At 41.9% G+C, this 17,743-nt stretch overlaps 1 protein-coding gene across 1 annotated transcript in view; it reads right to left on the bottom strand.

The window, feature by feature from the left end:
• The window catches only part of PREP (prolyl endopeptidase), a 211,945-nt gene that overhangs the window by 47,756 nt on the left and 146,446 nt on the right, over window positions 1-17,743 (bottom strand). The window contains exon 10 of the mRNA XM_019520156.1: window positions 16,756-16,859. Coding sequence (XP_019375701.1) covers window positions 16,756-16,859 — 104 coding nt within the window. The remainder of the gene's footprint in view (window positions 1-16,755; window positions 16,860-17,743) is intronic.

The following is a 17,743-nucleotide window of genomic DNA, read 5'->3' as shown; positions in this document are numbered from 1 at the left end:
TGGGGGGGAAGGGGTATGGGGGAATCAGATCGAGGCCCCCATGGTGAGAGAGGGAATGGGGCAGGGGTAAGTACTGCCCAGCCAGGGTGGTGAATGGGACCCCGGGGTTGAAAGTGGGGTGGAGCCATGGGTAGGTTGTCCAGGGGGTCCCAGGGGGGTGGGGAAGGGGAAGGGGGTGGCTCCCCACTGTGCTGCACACACCCACAGGTGAGACAGTGGGGGCATACAGATCCCTGGACTTGTGTGACAGGCAGGAGCGGGCTGCCTGCTGCGAGCTTGGGCCCAGGGGCTCCGCTAGCCTCTTTCCAATGGGGGGGGCGGGGCTTGGAGCAGGCAGAAGTGGGGTGGGCTCAGCTGTGTGGGATGGGTGGTGGTGGCAGTGCTGCGAGTGGTAGCTACAGGGGCACGCTATGGGGAATTTTGGGGTGGCTATACCCCCCCAAACCCGCCAGAGCTGCCCCTGCTCAGGGCACTCCACTCTACTGCTTTTCCCTTGGGAGCCCTGCTCTGGCCATGTGTTCTCTGCCTGCTCCACAGCACAGGGATCCCAAGGGAAAGGCAGCAGAGTGCCTCAGCAGGGGCAGTGCTGGGGGGGGGGGTGTTGGGGGGCTACCTGTCCCAGAACCACTACCTGCCTTGCACAACTGAGTCCTTCCTGTCCCACCCACTCTGAGCCCAGTCCCCACACTGGGAAAAGGTTGGCATAGCCCCTGGCCCTGAGCCTGCAGTGAGAAGCCTGCTTCTGCCCCATCCACAAATCCATGGGACACATGCCCCCCCATGCCTCCCTTGGGGGTGTGCGCAAAAGCAGGGAGCTGCCCCCCCCCCCTTCCTGTGTCCCCTGAATGAGTTGCTTGTGGCTCCTCCCTGCTTCTGGCCCTGGGGTCCCATTCACCGGCCTGGCTGGGCAGCACCTGCCCCTGCCCCAATCCCTCCCTCATTGTAAGGGCCTTGCTCCATCTCCCAGCCCCTTCCCTCCCCTCCCAGACTTACCAGCAGGGCACTGGTCTCCAAGCTGCCCAACTGTATTCCCAGCCATGTGCATGCATGCCGCTGTGCGCATGAACACGTCATTTATTGGTGACATTATCAGCTACACTGGCCAATGAAAGCTGATAGCTGATAATGTTAATTTTCTGTTTATCGTTGCCAATCCAACATACAACTGTATCGGTGCACTTCTACAAAATACATGAAATAACTTTGTATTTGGTTCCTATCACACCTTTTAATTCAATGTATGGCTGTGATCCCAGCCTCAGGAGTACACCAGACCCCTTCAAGACTCCCATGTGCTCCAGGGGTTGGGAACCCTGATCAGCTGATAGGCACTCCCAAGAGGAGTGTATTGGAGTCAAAGGGGAAATGTATCGGAGTCAAAGCATTCATGCATGCACTTCCCCTGGTTGGGAGTGCCAATCAGATGATCAGCACTCCCAGCCCGGAGAGCACAGGGTGAGCTCTGATTAGGCGATGAGAAGCTTTTGTCTCCAATCAGCTGACTAGAGTTTTCAGTTGGGGAGCACAAGGAGCCCTTGGCTCTATTACTAATATATATCCCATTAACAATACCAGCGTATAGTTTTTCCTTCCTTTTTTGTGTCCTTGTGATAAGGTACTTAGCATAATTCGCAGATTTGTTGGAATTTGACAGGCCATGCTGTGGGTGCTTCTGCCATGGCCTTGAACTTGTGACCTCTTAGCTATCAACCATATGCCTTAGCACCTGTGCCATCCCACCTTATTATCTAATTCCCAGAAAGGCAACTTATCAGGAATTCTAGCTCTATAGTCTTTGATAACAGAAAAGCCACAAAGTGAAGTGTTTCCCGAGTGTCTCAACAGATGTAACATTCTTTGGGTAGCACAGTTTCCAGCAAATTGCTATGAGTTCTACTGGAGTCAAAAAACATTAACATGTTAAAAAGAAACCTTGAGCATGTTTAAGAAGAAAAAATCTTTGATTTCAGGTATCTTGTTTATTTTAGCTTCAACGCTTTCCTGTACTGAATGATCTTCTCAAATGAGGGATGACTCTGGCTGAATACTATCTATTTTCAACAGTTGCAATGGATTACCACACGTTGTTGCCTTTGATGGTGGGTGATAAATTGGCTGAAAAATGAAGTATATTTGTCAGAGACAATTAATTTACTATAATTTTTTCTATCTGTAAGAACAGAAGTCCAGGACTATGGAAACCATCTATTTCTTGTTATCATTCATCTTAGCCATTGAAACACTGGTTGTTTCAATGAATGTTAATGATACTTCTAGCAGGCTTCCCCTGCCTCAAATTTCCTGGGAGATGTCTCAAGGACAGAGCAGAAATAATTAATCTAAGGAAAGATAATATATTTTAAATACCTATGTGGCTTGTATTTATATGTTGAAAGAATTAAGTCAACTTGCAAATTACAATGATAACTAGATTAATCTTAATAACTGAGCCCATATTTTATAAAACATAGGAAAGCAACTGAATAGAATTTTTTGGGATGGCAGTACAAGGGGGGGGGGAAGAAGAATGGGAAAACTGTTGAAATGTTCAAATACTTTTCCTTTTTACTGATGATTTTTCCCATGACTGGAAGCAGACTTGATAGAAATTTCATAAGAAAAATCAATTTGCACAAGATTCCCAGCCCAGGTTTTCCATGAATTCAAGTTGCTTGCATATGCCTGAATTTTTCGACATTGGGCCAAATCCAAAGCCCAGACCTTTTTCGTTTCATGTATTGCATCTTTTGACCAGTGAATGACTATATATAATTTTGTTTTAGTCCTTTCAAAAGTAAGGCTTTAATTTGATAACTTGCAACTAAATTAAAGTTGGTTTAGCTCTTCCTTTTCTATAATCAACATAAACTGTGATTTGTATTTTTATATGAAAGAAGATGATTACAGCAGAAACATCAACAAGCTATTGAGAAAAGGTTTGCACATTGCTTCATTTTGATACACCCCCAAATAACTGATCATTGAAACTGCAAGAGGTTTCCGGGAAACACTGTCAGAACTGTTCTATCACAGCATGAACTCATCTGCCTGTAAGACTGACATATATCATCTTACATATCTTTTTCCTCATGTAACTATAGTAACAAGGATCATAGTTAATGATTTACCATCAAACTGCTTTTATCCAGTCATTAGCCCCCATTTTGACGCCCTTCTTCCTTTAATTCCCCCCTCTTACTCTACATTTATAAAATCTCATTGAATTTCATATGGGATCTGTAAATATGTTTAGTTTAGCACTCACACCAGTTATGTTTAATGGATCCTATTTAGGGTTTTGGCAGCATTGTGGGTACTGCCACTTCCCACAAACATGCATCAGTTCAAAATCAGCTTACTTTCTCTTTCCATCATGGAAATGAAGTATGATAAAAATACTAATGCCTTGCCCACCTCTGAAAAAAAAATCCGGTCTTGAGCAAATTGCTGAGTAGAACTTCACTAGGCTACTGTAATATATATTAACAGCTTACTAGCATGTTATAGGGATATTTTTGTAAGTACACAGGTTATAAACTTCAATAATTTAACTATCATTTTGATTCATTTACTGTAATCCCTATATAACTGTTAATATTAGTCTTTCAAATCCATTACACCTTTACCTGACATGTCCTGGGGAAAGTCTGTGACTGTGTAACACCACGCATATTGAGGTCCTGGTCCATGAGGTATCATTCAATATCAGTGATTCAGTACATTACACAGTCAGTTAAATTGGGAACAGAAATATAAGAAATCTTACAATCTCTGGACTGTTAATTACTGTATATTCTAGCATACAACACAACCCCAAGTAAAACACACATCTTGTTTTTGGAAAGCACAATGTAGAAAAAAAGATTTGACCAGAGTCAGAGTCATGCCAAACCAAGTGACACAGAGTAAGTCCTTCTGAAAATACAGTGTCCAGGAAGTGTGGATCACAGGAGACAGTCTGGGTGAGGCAGCAGGAACTTCCTAGTGCCAGCTGCTTCACCCATACTGCTTCCTGGGATACCACACTGAAGTACTTGCTCTATGACACACAAGGTTAGGACTCAAACCCTTACAAGGGCAGTAACAAAACTGTTAGTATTTTACTGTAAGAAATTACTTAAATATGTTCATGTAAATCAAGTATTGTTTCCACATCACAAGCCTCATCAAGATACTACCAACAGCTCACTTGCTGCTTGCCTCAAACATGAGCTGCCATGCTCTGCCCACAGCTACAGTTGTGAGAGAGCTGTGAACTCTGCCACGTTAGCTAGGCACAAGCAGCAGCCTTATTGGCAGCTGCATGGCATCCACACTGTCTACAAGCACTCTTCTTTTTCACAAAAGAAAATATGCCCCCACTTAACACATGCACCCCAATTTTGAGGATCTGATTTTAGGAAAAAAGGTACATGCTGTATGAGAGAAAATTAATAGTGGGAGACCTCCAGCATCAGATCTATATATGGCTTCAACATTCTGAATCAGCAAGGTGAGGGTGGTAAGGGTATCTCCCTTTTGGAAGGGGAGATACCAAAAGAAGATGGAAGAGACTTCAAAAAGGTGAAGAGATGCAGACAAAAGGATGGAAAGAGAACAAATGTCTTACCCTTTATCCTTTTTCCGACTCTTCATAAAACCACTATGTAGTAAAATAACAGGTGCAAAATGGGAGTAATACAAAATTGGAACTAAGCCAAGCAATGTGATTTTGACTTCTCAATATAATTACTGTTGCTCTGCAAATCAGATCTAATTTCAAAGCCATTACCTTTCTCATCGTGCTGCTGGAAGAGACATATAAGACCTATGTTTATCACTCTTCCCTTATTAAGAAAGTATTGTTCTTTGGAAATCTAGTGTTCTGTCATAGCACTATTAGTGGACAACTGAAAAAGTCACTAAACTCAGCATTTTACATGCTTCCTAAAACCTACAAAACAAGGGAACCCAGGCAGACCTATCATATTCAACTATGGAACCCTAACTAAGGAACTATCAGGTTTCATCAAATCTACCCTAAAACATTTTGTCACCCAAAGACTGAGTTTTGCCCAAGACACAACAGACTTTCTAAGAAAAACACAGATGACCTTTCCAGCAATACCTCCTAGCCACCATGGATGTTACTAGTTTATATATCAACATCCCACAAGGCATCCAAGCCTGTCTGACGTATCTACAAGAGCAAGATTAAAACTCAGAATATAGACCTAAAGATATTACTGAACTTTTACACTTCATCCTCACCTACAACAACTTCACTTTCAAAAACAACACTTTCTCCAGCCCATAGGCATAGCTATGGACACCAAAGTGGCCCCACAACATGCCAACCTTTCTTAATGGCCTACCTGGAATAAGAATTCCTCAATAACTGCACTATCAAACCTATGCTATACCTAAGAAATATAGATGACATCATCATTTGGACTGAAGACCTCCAGTCTGACTGATTTCTGTCACAAATTCAATAATCATCACCCCTCCATCAGACTCTCTTGAATACTCCAGCATCAACATGTTCTTTTTAGACACTACGATCACTATCCAGAATGGTAAAATACAAACCACCATATATAAGAAACCCTTGGACCAACATACATATCTACATAGAACCAGCAATCACCCTAAACACACCAAGAAAACTAATATACAGCCAAGCCCTCCAATACCACCAAATTTGCACTGAGAATACCTGCAATCATCACCTTGCAAATCTCAAAAGAGCTTTCACTCAACAAGGACACTCCTCCAGATAGATCACACTTTTGAAAGAGCCATCTGGATGCCATGTGAAGAATTGCTGCAGTACAAAAAGAAAATCCCCATGAATCGCACACCTTAGTTATGACACACCATCCTTCCCTGGAACCTATATGGAAAATCCTCAGGCAGTAGCAACCCATACTAGAAGCAGACCCAATTCTTAAAGAGATCTTTCCAGAACCACCCAACCTAGCCTTCAAATAAGCACCAAACCTCGCCAACCTCATCACCAGAAGCAAATGCCCTGTGGCCCAAAGCACCCCGAATGGATCCAGACCATACTTGGTCAAGAAATGTAAAATCTGCCAACACATCTCCAACATTCCCACAATAACTACACCCCACAACAGAACCACCACCATTCCTGGATCTTACACCTGCACCGCCAGAATGCAGTACATCTCATCCAGTGCACTAAATGCCCTGATATAAAATACTCATGAATGACCAAACAACAACTGTGCACCAGAATGCATGCACACCAAAAAAATCTATCAAAAACAGGAATGCCTGATTACTTGTGGGTGCACACTTCTCATAAGACAACCACTCTCTCAGTTTTAATCCTCAAAGGGAATTTACAAAAAACTTTTCATAGACAAGCCTATGAACTTTACTTCATAAATCTACTGGATATAAAAAAAATCATGCACTAAATATAGAAATTGGATTTATGGCACACTATAACCTACCCAACATTCAATAACCCCAGGTAACCTGCCTACATTTTGCCAGCTTCATTCTATCACAAAGTCAACATTATACCACTTCTCCCCCCATCACCTGTCTATCACCTGTTGTCTCTAATCCCCTCTGATTCTCCCTGCCACATATTTGCAGAACTGCATTTTGCCGTCTATTCTAGCATGGAGAACACATAACACCAGCAGACTCTCCCTGTGCCTGAAGAAGGGTGTTTGTATCTGAAAGCTTGCAAAGAACAACTTTTCCAACTATTTAGTTGGTCTAATAAAAGCTATTACATTTACCCAAAGAACCTTGTCCACCTAAACTCAGCATCAGCATTCTAGACAGGCAGGACATCTCAGAGGACTGGTAACAGAATGCAGTGTTGCCTTCTTTCTAGGTTAACAGGTTGAATTTGGGCTGCACAAGCGATGACCAAAAACTGCAACTTCCTAAAGTCTTTTTGTCAGCTGTGCAAAACAGGATTTGAGAGTTCACTCCTTGAGAAAAAAGGTGTGATCATCACAAAATGATTGTGACAATTTAACACCCATGTTGGTAGACTCCATGAGGCAGAGTAAGGAATAGGCCCTGGGGAGTGAATGATTCCCACATCCAGACAAGAGGTCCCTTATCAAACTAGCCACCATGGATGTTATCAGGGAGGTAAGCAGTGGAAAGTTTCCTTTATAGATCTGTCCACAAACCCAAATAAAATACTGAATAAGGAAAGTAAATATGACATTTTTCTAGTTATCACTTATCTTTCTCCTCACAGGTCTGTTCTTGCCATCTGCACTCTAGTAAAACTGTCCAATTTCAATAGCATTTTTGCCTGGGCAAGGACTGAAGAAACAGTTCAGGGAAAATGCTGTGTTACTTCTGCATGCCATGTGCTTTTATTGGAAAATCTTACGGGCTTGATCTGAACTGCTGAAATCAATGTGAACTTTACCATTATCAGAATTGGAAAACTCTTGTTTCCTAAATTAATAGAAAGGAGAGCAGCATTTTGGAATTCCTACTTATAACTAAGGAAGTTAATTAAAATAGTAATGTGTTCATGGATGTGAGATCAATATTAGAGCTGAATGTTCATACACACTAGGAAAAGTATGAAAAAAGGAAAAACTAATTATTATAATTCCATTATAATTTCTTTAAGATCTGGTTCCTAGAAATACCTGTATGCAGGAAGTCAGGACTGTCCAACTATGGAGCTGCCACTGCCTCCCCACCCCTGCCATGTGAGTGTTCTTCCCTTCACTGCACCACATGGCTGCTCTCCCACTGTTTGCCCCCTCCTGTCCCATGCTCTCTGGGCCCTGCAAGCTGTCACTGTCCTGTCACCAAGGGCAGGGGAAGGAAGTGACAGTTGGAGGGACGGGGAGCCTGGAGACCCAAGTGGCAGTAGCAGCCAGGGCTGTGGAGGGAGCAGCACATACGCAGCATCCAACAGGACACAAATTAAACACTTGCGAGCTGTCTGCAGCTGAAGGCCTGCAAGTTGGACAACCCTGCAGTAAATGAGTCACATACACAAGAATCAGTGGTTCTAGAACTACTCCAATCTTTATTATTTTGGCATTATGTTTTGGTAAATTCAAAGTAAAACAGGAACGGACTGCAGCATGGGACCAAAATCACCCCTTAATATTTCTTTTCATTATAGTGGGAATAACAGGCTCAGAGCAGTTTAAAGTGAAGCATTTTAAAAAGCAAGTCACAAGAAAAGTATACTGTTCTTGTTTTAAGCTAGACTACTAAAAAGGCTTATAGTATTGTAATTTGATGAATAGCGAATGCTTAATATGAAATCTTGGACCTGAATCTTCTATAAATTGCCTAACACTGTATAATCTCTTCATCTTCCTGCACATTTAACAGAAAGAAAATATTACAATAATTAGAAGGCTGGGACTGTTGAATCACACAGGCTATGTGCCCGCCAAGGTGAAAGTATTAGTATTTTAATACTACCGTAAGTCATAGTGGAATTACAGCACATCAGAGCAGTCTCTGTGCTCACGTATAGGCACTCTAAGATATCTCCCACTTATGTTTATGGATGCTCTTATAGAAGTTTTTCTAGTTTTTACTACTTTCCAGTATTGAAGGAGCCTTTCTTTTAAAGGAATGATACGTGTAAGAAATATGCAGGTTCTACTATTTATCTAGGGCTCAAAAATATAGAATCATTGCATTGTGAGTTGCATCTTCTCACAGAATTGCAATAAGAGCAGGCACTGGCTGTTTAAAATGGCAAATAAAGCTACTACCTACACTGAATTCACAAGACCTGCAGCCAATAATGCCAGAGTTGTCAACATGATTTTGTTGATGTCCTCTAGAACAGGACTGTTGTCTTGATGCCAGCAATATAGTCATTGCTAAACTACTGGAAAAGATAAGAGCTGAAACATTTGGTGCTCTTCTTAAGAGTTCCGCTGAAAGCTGAAGCGACTTAACACAATATTCCCTCCGTTTGTAAATGAAAGGGGTACAAGACTGCCACACTGTGGCAGGCATTAAAAACTATCAAGTTCACCTAAAAAAAAAAAAAGGGATGGCCAAATTCTTTTACCCCCTGAAACACCAAGCCACAAGGAACTAAATGCAGTAAATCTGAAGCAGTCAATGACAGATACCCAGTTTTGCCCTCTCTCATACAAATATTTTTTCTTTTTCAGTGAGATGAAAATAGGAATCGAGATATTCTGGTGACTCAGAACCAACCTGATAAGGATTCTTCAAAATCAGTCGATTAGCCACTCTTCAAAAATCTACAGGTGAGCATTTTACATTAAACAGACAAAGGAAGAAAGGATGAAGAAGACTGAAAGCAGTACAGAACCATTTTTTTTTACTTATAAAAGGAAGTGAAGAGTATTTTAAATTTTGCATGGTAACAGGACACTCATCTGAAGTATATGACTTTTTTAAGGTTGTTGTATCTTAATACATACGACAGAATTATTGAAAGTCATCTCTATGCTTGAGGGAATTACTCATCTATGACAAAAAGAAAAGAAACAAAGAGAAGCCCTTTGTATCCACTTTTAAAAACAGTGTAACCGAAGCTCCTACTTTGCTAGGCAGAGCTAACTGAGACAACTTCTTTGGGACACAACTTCCCTACACTGTCCTTTTTCATTTTAATTCTCTCTTTATTTTTAATGCTTGTTAAATGATGTACTAATAGCAATGGCAAGATCCAGTAATAGCGTGGGCAGGTGTTGTGTACAAGTTTCTCCCACAATATTGCCACTCATCTTTAATCCTGATTCATCTTCTTTTAGTTTTATGCTTCCCTGAAGCACAGATTACCGATTGTAACAAACTGTATGTGGTAGATCAGTGTCTACTAGGGACTAGAATGATGGCACCCTTGTTTTTCTTTGAAAACAATTCACTGTTTGAACTCTGGTCTTGATTGGGGGAAGGGTGGGAACTGAACAATATGATAATCAATTCCCTGTGCTACTCAGTCCTCACATAAACAAGTTGTACAGAATCTGTGAATTCTGATCCTGAGAAAGTATACGACTTTGTAAAACTTTCTTCCTTTCCCTGTTTCCTTGTATTACTACAATGTATAAAATGTCAGTTACTTCTAAATGAAACTATGCACCATGAATGTCAGAGTCATAAATATACCTTCTGAAAGGGACATATATTCTCTTTTGTAATCTTAAACTATTTTAAACACAAGACTGGAAGATATTTGAAGAATGGCCAAAGAATCCAAACAACTCATTCAGTGATTACTGATTCAACACCTACAATCTTGCATGCTATCATAAAAGCAGGTGAATTCTGAGCCAGGACAGCAGCCTGTTTATCCATGATTAGGTGTTACTATGAAGTGTAAATATTAAGAAGCACATGAAAGCTCAGTTGGCAAGTTCATAATGATAAAATGGAGACCTCTATTTAAAGTGGTATTCATGATATGTACACAGTAACAGCTTTTTATAAACATTATGTATTCACTGCTAAGTAAAACACAACTGAGAAAAAATTTCCCGTAAAGGTCTATGACCTTTTACTACTACCTGAAAAGTATCATAATAATATGCAGCAAAAAATACACAGAGAATCAAAACTTTCCACATAAGAAGCATGTGGTCAGTGGTCACCAACCGGTGGTTGATCGTGGAATTGTGACAGTCAATCTTAGCCTGTCAGAGGCTCCACGATTGGGAGTTGCAGGATGCACGTGGGTGGGCTGAGCCATGCCCCGTCACCCGGGCCGGGCTGGGTAAATGGCGTAAGAGCCTGGGCAGCTTCTCTGGGAGGCAGGGGGGGCAGAGACTGAGGTGTAATGCAGGGCAGAGGGCAAGACGGGGGCAGTAGATCCTGAGGTGCCCTTTACTTACAAAAAGTGATGTTCATCATGAAAAGATTGGAGACCACTGCACTAGACAGATACAGATTATTAGCACCATTTAATATAAAATGTAACCAAAGAACCTACAGTGAATCTTTGATGTGCTACCTGGGGTTATAATAGTCTAACTTCTGCAAATCACAGGGAGGGTTTTGCTGCTAACTATCAATTCAACTCTGAGAACAGGCCCAAAAGAACATAATTTGGCAGTTGACAGTTTTCATTTTTATCATACGGCACATCCAAACGAGTCTGCACATGCAGTTGGTAGCGCTGCAGACCTGTCGGTGGTGCTGCAAACCACACATGCTGCACATGCAGGCATTCGCTGCACTGCTAATTTGCAGTGTGGCAGGGGGTTTTTTACACCGGGAGATCCCTGTGTCAAAAAAGCCTGTGCCAGAAAAAAGCAGGGTGGCACATATGGTGGCAGCATGCACTGCTTAAAACCAGAGCTTGGCCAACCAGAGGCACATTCCAGCTGCTGGCCAGGTTCAGCGTGCCCAGATCGCTATTGCCGCACCCCCAGGAGACCCCCAGAACCCCAGATACGTCTTCTGGGGCCAGCTCAGGTGCAGGGGCATTCCCTAGGTACAACTAGCAGTGCCACAAATTTGTGCCACTGGTTACTGTCCCTGGCGAATGCACATTTCCACTCATGGGGATGCGCCCATATAGGTTAACATGCACACACACACAGCATGCCTTCCATCAGTTTTAACACTCAGTTATATGCAGAGGCTACTACAGAAAAACTCATTAAAAGTTTCATATATGATACACAAGGAAATCTAGGAAGAATGCCAGGAGTGTGGAGAAGAATAAATGTAGAAAACTTTGTGGGGGAGCATTCCTTTAGTTGTACTACTTTTTCATAGATTTCATAGACATTAGGGCTGGAAGGGACCTCATAAGATCACTGGGTCCAGTCTCCTACCCATGGGCAGGAAGTCAGCTAGGGTCAAAGGATCCCAGCAAGTTAAGAGTCCAAATGTTTCTTGAAAGTGTCCAGGGTAGGTGCTTGCACCACCTCTGGGGGAGTCTGTTCCAGGCCTTAGGGGCTCAGCCAGTAAAGGAATTTTTCCTTACGTTCAACCTAAAACAGTCTTGCAGGAGTTTGTGACTGTTGGACCTTGTCATCCCCTGCGGTGCTCCAGTGATCAGGTGTTCCCCCAGGTTCTGATGCACACCCCTTATGTACTTATAGGCTGCCACCAGGTCACCCCTGAGCCTCTGCTTCTCCACACTGAATAGTCCCATAGCCCACAGCCTCTCTTCATAAGGCCTGCTCTCTTGCCCTCTGATCATGCGTGTGGCTCTCCTCTGGACTCTTTCAAACTTCTTCATGTTCTTCCTAAATTGTGGAGCCCAGAATTGGATGCAGTACTTCAGCTGCAGCCTTATTAAGCAGGAGGATGACATCTTGGGTCTTGCTCGAGATGCATTGTTAGATGCAAGCCAGAGTTTTGTTAGCTTTGCCAGCTGTGGTATCACATTGGTGGCTCATATTCATCTCGTGGTCAATCATGACCCCCAAGTCTCTTTTGGTCATGCAGCGAGTGTAGCACTGCTGAGCCTTTAAGTGTGATGCGTGTTTTTATTTCCAAGGTGGAGCACCTTGCATTTCTCCATATTGAAATAGAGGACATTTGCAGACTCGGATTTGCTTTGATCTCATCAGAACTTTCTTCTCATATTTATCAGTTCTGATGTGAATTACAAATGATGAAACAGAGGTTGTTATACAATGTATTCTATAGTAGTTATCATGAGTGTATAATTTTCTGCATAGTTTGTCTAGCATCCATCCTTTTGAGCTTCATGCTTGCCTGATGCTGGAGCCTCTCACAAGAGCCAGGGGATCTCAGAGCCTGCCCCAGCAACCCCAAGCATGGACAGGGGACCCCGGGGCAGACAGGGAACTTACCGGAAGGTAGGCTGGAGCTGGGGCAGGAGTAGCACACAACTCCGCTGCGCCAGCTTTTCAACCGGCTGTAAATTAAGATCTGTGGTGCCCAGCTGATGACATCAGCCTCAGGTGCCGCTGTGGGGAGTTTAAAAACCACAGCAAATGCTGTGCAAGAGAGAGAGGGAGTGGGGACTGAGCTGAGGGCAGCTTTGGGATGCCCAGGTTGTGGGTCACCCCCCAGCACGCTGAGCCTGCGGGTGGGGCAGAAAGCTGGGAAACTTCCCCAGCTGGAGGGAGCCCAGAGTGGATGCTGGAGTGGTTGTTTATTTTCTTGTTGTCCTTCGTTGTTCTAATGCAGTTGCTGCTCAGAGGACTGAAGCAGAGGCAACCACAGTGGAGCTGGGCAGGATGAAGTCTTAAGACCGATCTTCCTGAGACAACGATTGATAGTGAGCCCTGACAGGAAAGCTCTGGGGGCTAGAATCAGCAGCTGTGGACCAGCTGTGGACCACAGTGTCCCGACTTGCACGGTAGGTGAGTGGACTGGAGTGTGGGGGAGGCGGAGCCCCAGGACCAGCCCCGCTGATGACATGAGTACTACTGGCAACAGGTATGACATAACACCTCTGAATTCCTCCTTATCACATTTCCATCAAGATGTGGCAGACGAGTAAGGAAGCCTGACCCTGGGTGAAGAGAAGTACTCATAGGAGCTGTAGGGACCTTTTTCACACCTGAATTATGGCTGGAGCTCAAGGGTGACACAGAACTACAGAGAGGTTTATGACTACTGTCCAGATTAACTTACACATGAAGATTCCTTGTGGAAGAGACACAAAGCCTTTAAATTCCTTTCCTCCCCATACAAAATTGGGTAGGAAATAACCAATGAATAGTGTCACCTTGATTCCCCTCTACAGTATACCTAGTGGCACTATTTGGCCGGCTTTGTTGTTTTGGGTCTAACTGCAATACAGTACACTCCATCTCTAGAGTGGTTGGCAGGGGAATATACAGGAGTGGTCATTTAAGAAGCCACTTCTCTTGTAGGGTCAGTACAGCAATGTATTGCTCCTAAGAGGGATCTCATGCCAAAGCCATGATTTGGCTCACTGCAATTAGAGCATGCAGTGGCTTTTTCAATAAAGTAAATTTAAATGAATTTGATGGTTGCGTACAATAAAGTAGGTAACTCAAAGGCAGCAACTCTTTCCTCTGTTTGGAGGCCTTTCTAAATGTACAGCCTTATAGATGTGAAGAACTCTGTTAACTTAAATTATTTTTATTAGTATTTTACTTTGCCTAACTGTAATGTGAAATTGATTCATATGTAGAGGTGGCATTTGGATTCCACCTGAAATACTCTAATTGCTAGAAAAATACAGCACTCTTAATGTATAAGAATTCCTTCTAAATCTTTTTTTAATTACATGGATATTTCAATTCCATTATCATCTCACTCAACTGGCCAGTAGTGTTACAATCATATAACCATGTTCTTTCACATCAAGAATATTGTTTCCTTCCCTTCAACTCCATATCCTCTGAAGGCATCCAAAGGAAGTCTCCCTTATGAATTCAAGCCAATAAGTAACAACATATTCTCTGCTAGTACATCTTTGGCCTCTACAAATGTCATCATGCTTCTTTCTGTAGACTCAATCACTGATGGATGAGGCAATTTACAATAACTAAGAGGGAGGTATAAACTCTTGTGTATTTTCATAGTCATAGATTTCATGGTTAGATGTCCTGTACACATAGGCCATAGAAATTTTTGTGGAAGCAAAATTAACACACATCCTTTAGAAAAATATCTAATTTCCTTCTAAAGACTCTAGCAGTGGTAAATCTACCACCTCCCCTGGAAAGATGTTGTAATCTTACTTATCCTTTCTGCTACGAAACTTGTTTCAAGCTTGAACTCCTACAGAATGGAACTTATAATTTGCTTTGCAAAACTGACACTCAGTCCTTCTCCCCTCTGTGATATCTCTTTTTCATTTGTCTATTTTTAAATACAGTGATCAAGTCACCTCTCAACCTTCTCTTCAATAAGCTGAATAAATGGAACTCCATTCACCCTGTACATCTTGTTTTTCAGCTCCTGGGACAATTTTTAGGACTCTCCTTTGAACTTCTTTACAGTATTTCTCTGGACCTGGACACAGTACTTTAGCTGTGGTCTTACCAAAGCTGTATACAGGGCACAAGATCACTTCTCTCCTTTGACTTGATATTCTACTTTTTAATCATATCAGACCAGCATGCTGCATGGACAGCTTATACTGAATGCACCCATCTAAGATGACTCCCAATGCTTTTTCTAAGATAGCCTTCCATCTCATGGGTACAGACTTTATTTATATACATTTGTCTATACCAAAATGCATATTTTTGGACTGCGACCATTTAATAAAATGTTTCTGATTACTATGGGAAAGAATTATTTCCTTCTCATTACTTACTATCCCATTTATCTTTGTACCATATGTGGAAGGTTACATCATCATCTAGATTATTGAGAAAAATATAAATTGTATTGGATTTCACTAATAAAGGTCTTGCTCATTGATTTCTCCCCATTAACAGCTACATTTTAAGATCTGTATGTTTTTAAGGCTTCTGTGTGCCCTGTTAAGTCTACATAATGTAATTTTTTAATCAAGCTGCCAGGCAATATCAAGACAAATGCCACAGAGAAATCTAAACATGAAGCATCAACACAGTTGCTTTTATCAGCAGGATCTATAATCTGGTCAAAACAATAACATACCTGCTTTCCATTAATTATACTGGCTGGCATTCACTATATTTTAGCCTCTACTTCCGAGTCAACAGAATCCTGAATTAACCATTACAGCATGTCAGAACTTAGCTGCTTTATAGCTCATCATGAATCAAATCCCATTGTCTTAGACACTGTACAACACAGAACAAAAGGATGATCCTTGACAAGAAAAACTTTGAATCTAACATCAAAGCCTTGTAGGCAGATTTGCACAGGGAAGCTGTTTCCCCCTATGAGGTTTTACATTAGAAATATTAATAATATTTGTATGCTTTTTAAAAGCATTATAATCCTTTGCTTCTTGTTTTATCTTAGCAGGCAGCAGTGCAAATACAGAGAGCAAAATACCAGAGTAAATACAAAGCCAAGTACCCACTGACTTCTACAGGAGCAGCAACAGTTTCACAGTATGTAATCACGATGCTGCTGGAATAAGTTTAATACACTATGGCACCTCTCAGAAAAGCATACACCGTGGCACTTCTCTCTCTCACACACCCTGTAAGAGAATGATTTTCCTGTTCACTTGAGTGAATAGTCTCTTGTCTTCTTTCTAAATGAGATGGTTAGTAATATTAATGAGACCCTTCTCACGCTATGCTCTTGCATTTGATGTTAGCTATTTGCTAATCCATACATTAATTTATATGCTCTATATATTCTGTAGTGAGCCCTAAAGACATCAGAACTCCATTGCTTTTTCAGTGATAGTGGTGGGAGCAAAGCAGGCACTGCATTATCTGTCCTTGCTGCTCCCTGGGACGGGTTCCAGTGTATAACATTTGTAGTAGGGAAGATAGGACATGACTGGTAAGAGATTGGTGTACAAGAAAATCTGTCCCTCTGTTGTCACTGCTGCCCTGTGCCACCTCTCACTCTCTATGGGTCAGGGTTTGGATGTAGGCTATCAAGGAAGGAGTAATTCAGCCTCATGCAGAAAAGCTGTTACAAAGGATGACTACATTAAAAAAAGGGGGAAAGCAATCACGGAATAGAAACTGTGGCAAAATGTTACCGCACTTTAAGCCTCATGAGCCAGGAAGATGCAGGTTTAGGACTGCTATTTACTGCTTCAAAGCTCTGCACTTTTGAAATAGAATCCAAACACAGGAGTCAATTCAAAGCAATTTTACCCTTCACCTAACTATGAACCCTTGCACAGGGGATTATTATGCAATAAGATAGAAAGAACCACATTTTCTTTATTACCTGAATTGTCTGGTAAACTGAAGGATCAAATCCTTTCACAGTCACCTCCCGGAAAACTCTTGGCTCCAGTTCCTCTTTGGTCAGATCACAGTGATAAATAATACCTAAAACAGAGTGCAAGTTTATAAATTTAGTGCACATTCATCATTAAAAGGACATTTATTGGAAGTCATGTCAACTAAAGTCAACTCAGTTGGGTAAAAAAGCAACCTTGGTACATTAAAAAAATGCAACATGTAACATACACTTTCTCACTGAAGACTGATTTTTTTCACACGAAGAACAATCATCACTGGTAATACTAAGCTTGTAAAGTTAGACTATCACAATGAGCTAAACAGAATGAAAAAGATTTTTCATTGCAAAGAAAGAATGACTAAAAACTGGGCAATTCTTGTTGCCCAAATTCAAGAAAGAAACTCAGGTTACAGGTGTTAAGTCCCTATAATCCAATGGATTGCTTAAACCCAGGTCTTACGCCACAACATTGCATAAAGAAGGGTTTTGCTTTTGTCTTTCAGGTAGTATGCTTCTTTCCTCATTATATGTCTTCTTCTTCCAGCAGGGGTGAAGGGAACAACTTAGGACTCTGGCTTCTGGTCAGGAACCCTAAGCAGTCCTGGCTACATAGAGGGGGAGACTGCCCTGGCCTCATACAACCATGGAATCTACAGAATAGGAGGAAAAAAAAAGTTACCTGGGAAATGGATGGCCTGTTGTATAAAAGGAGACTAAAAAAGCCCAAGAAGGGGCATGACTGCTGTCTATAAACCCACTAGGAGCAAAAACCAGGGAGGGAGAAGAGCTGTGAAAGATAAAGAACAATGTTTGGTACAAGAACAAAGGGATATAAAGTAGAATCTGAAGTAGATTCCCAACCATTAGAGCAATGAGATTCTGGAACAGCCTTACAATAGGAATGGGGCAAGAACCTAACTACTTTTAAAATGGAGACTGACATGTTTATGAATGAGACTGCATAAAGTTC

This window comes from Gavialis gangeticus, unplaced genomic scaffold, assembly GCF_001723915.1.
Source record: "Gavialis gangeticus isolate Ggan-Ray unplaced genomic scaffold, GavGan_comp1, whole genome shotgun sequence".
Lineage (NCBI taxonomy): Eukaryota > Metazoa > Chordata > Crocodylia > Gavialidae > Gavialis > Gavialis gangeticus.
Note: the sequence above shows the minus strand (reverse complement) of the source record. Positions and strands in the feature narration are given on the sequence as shown.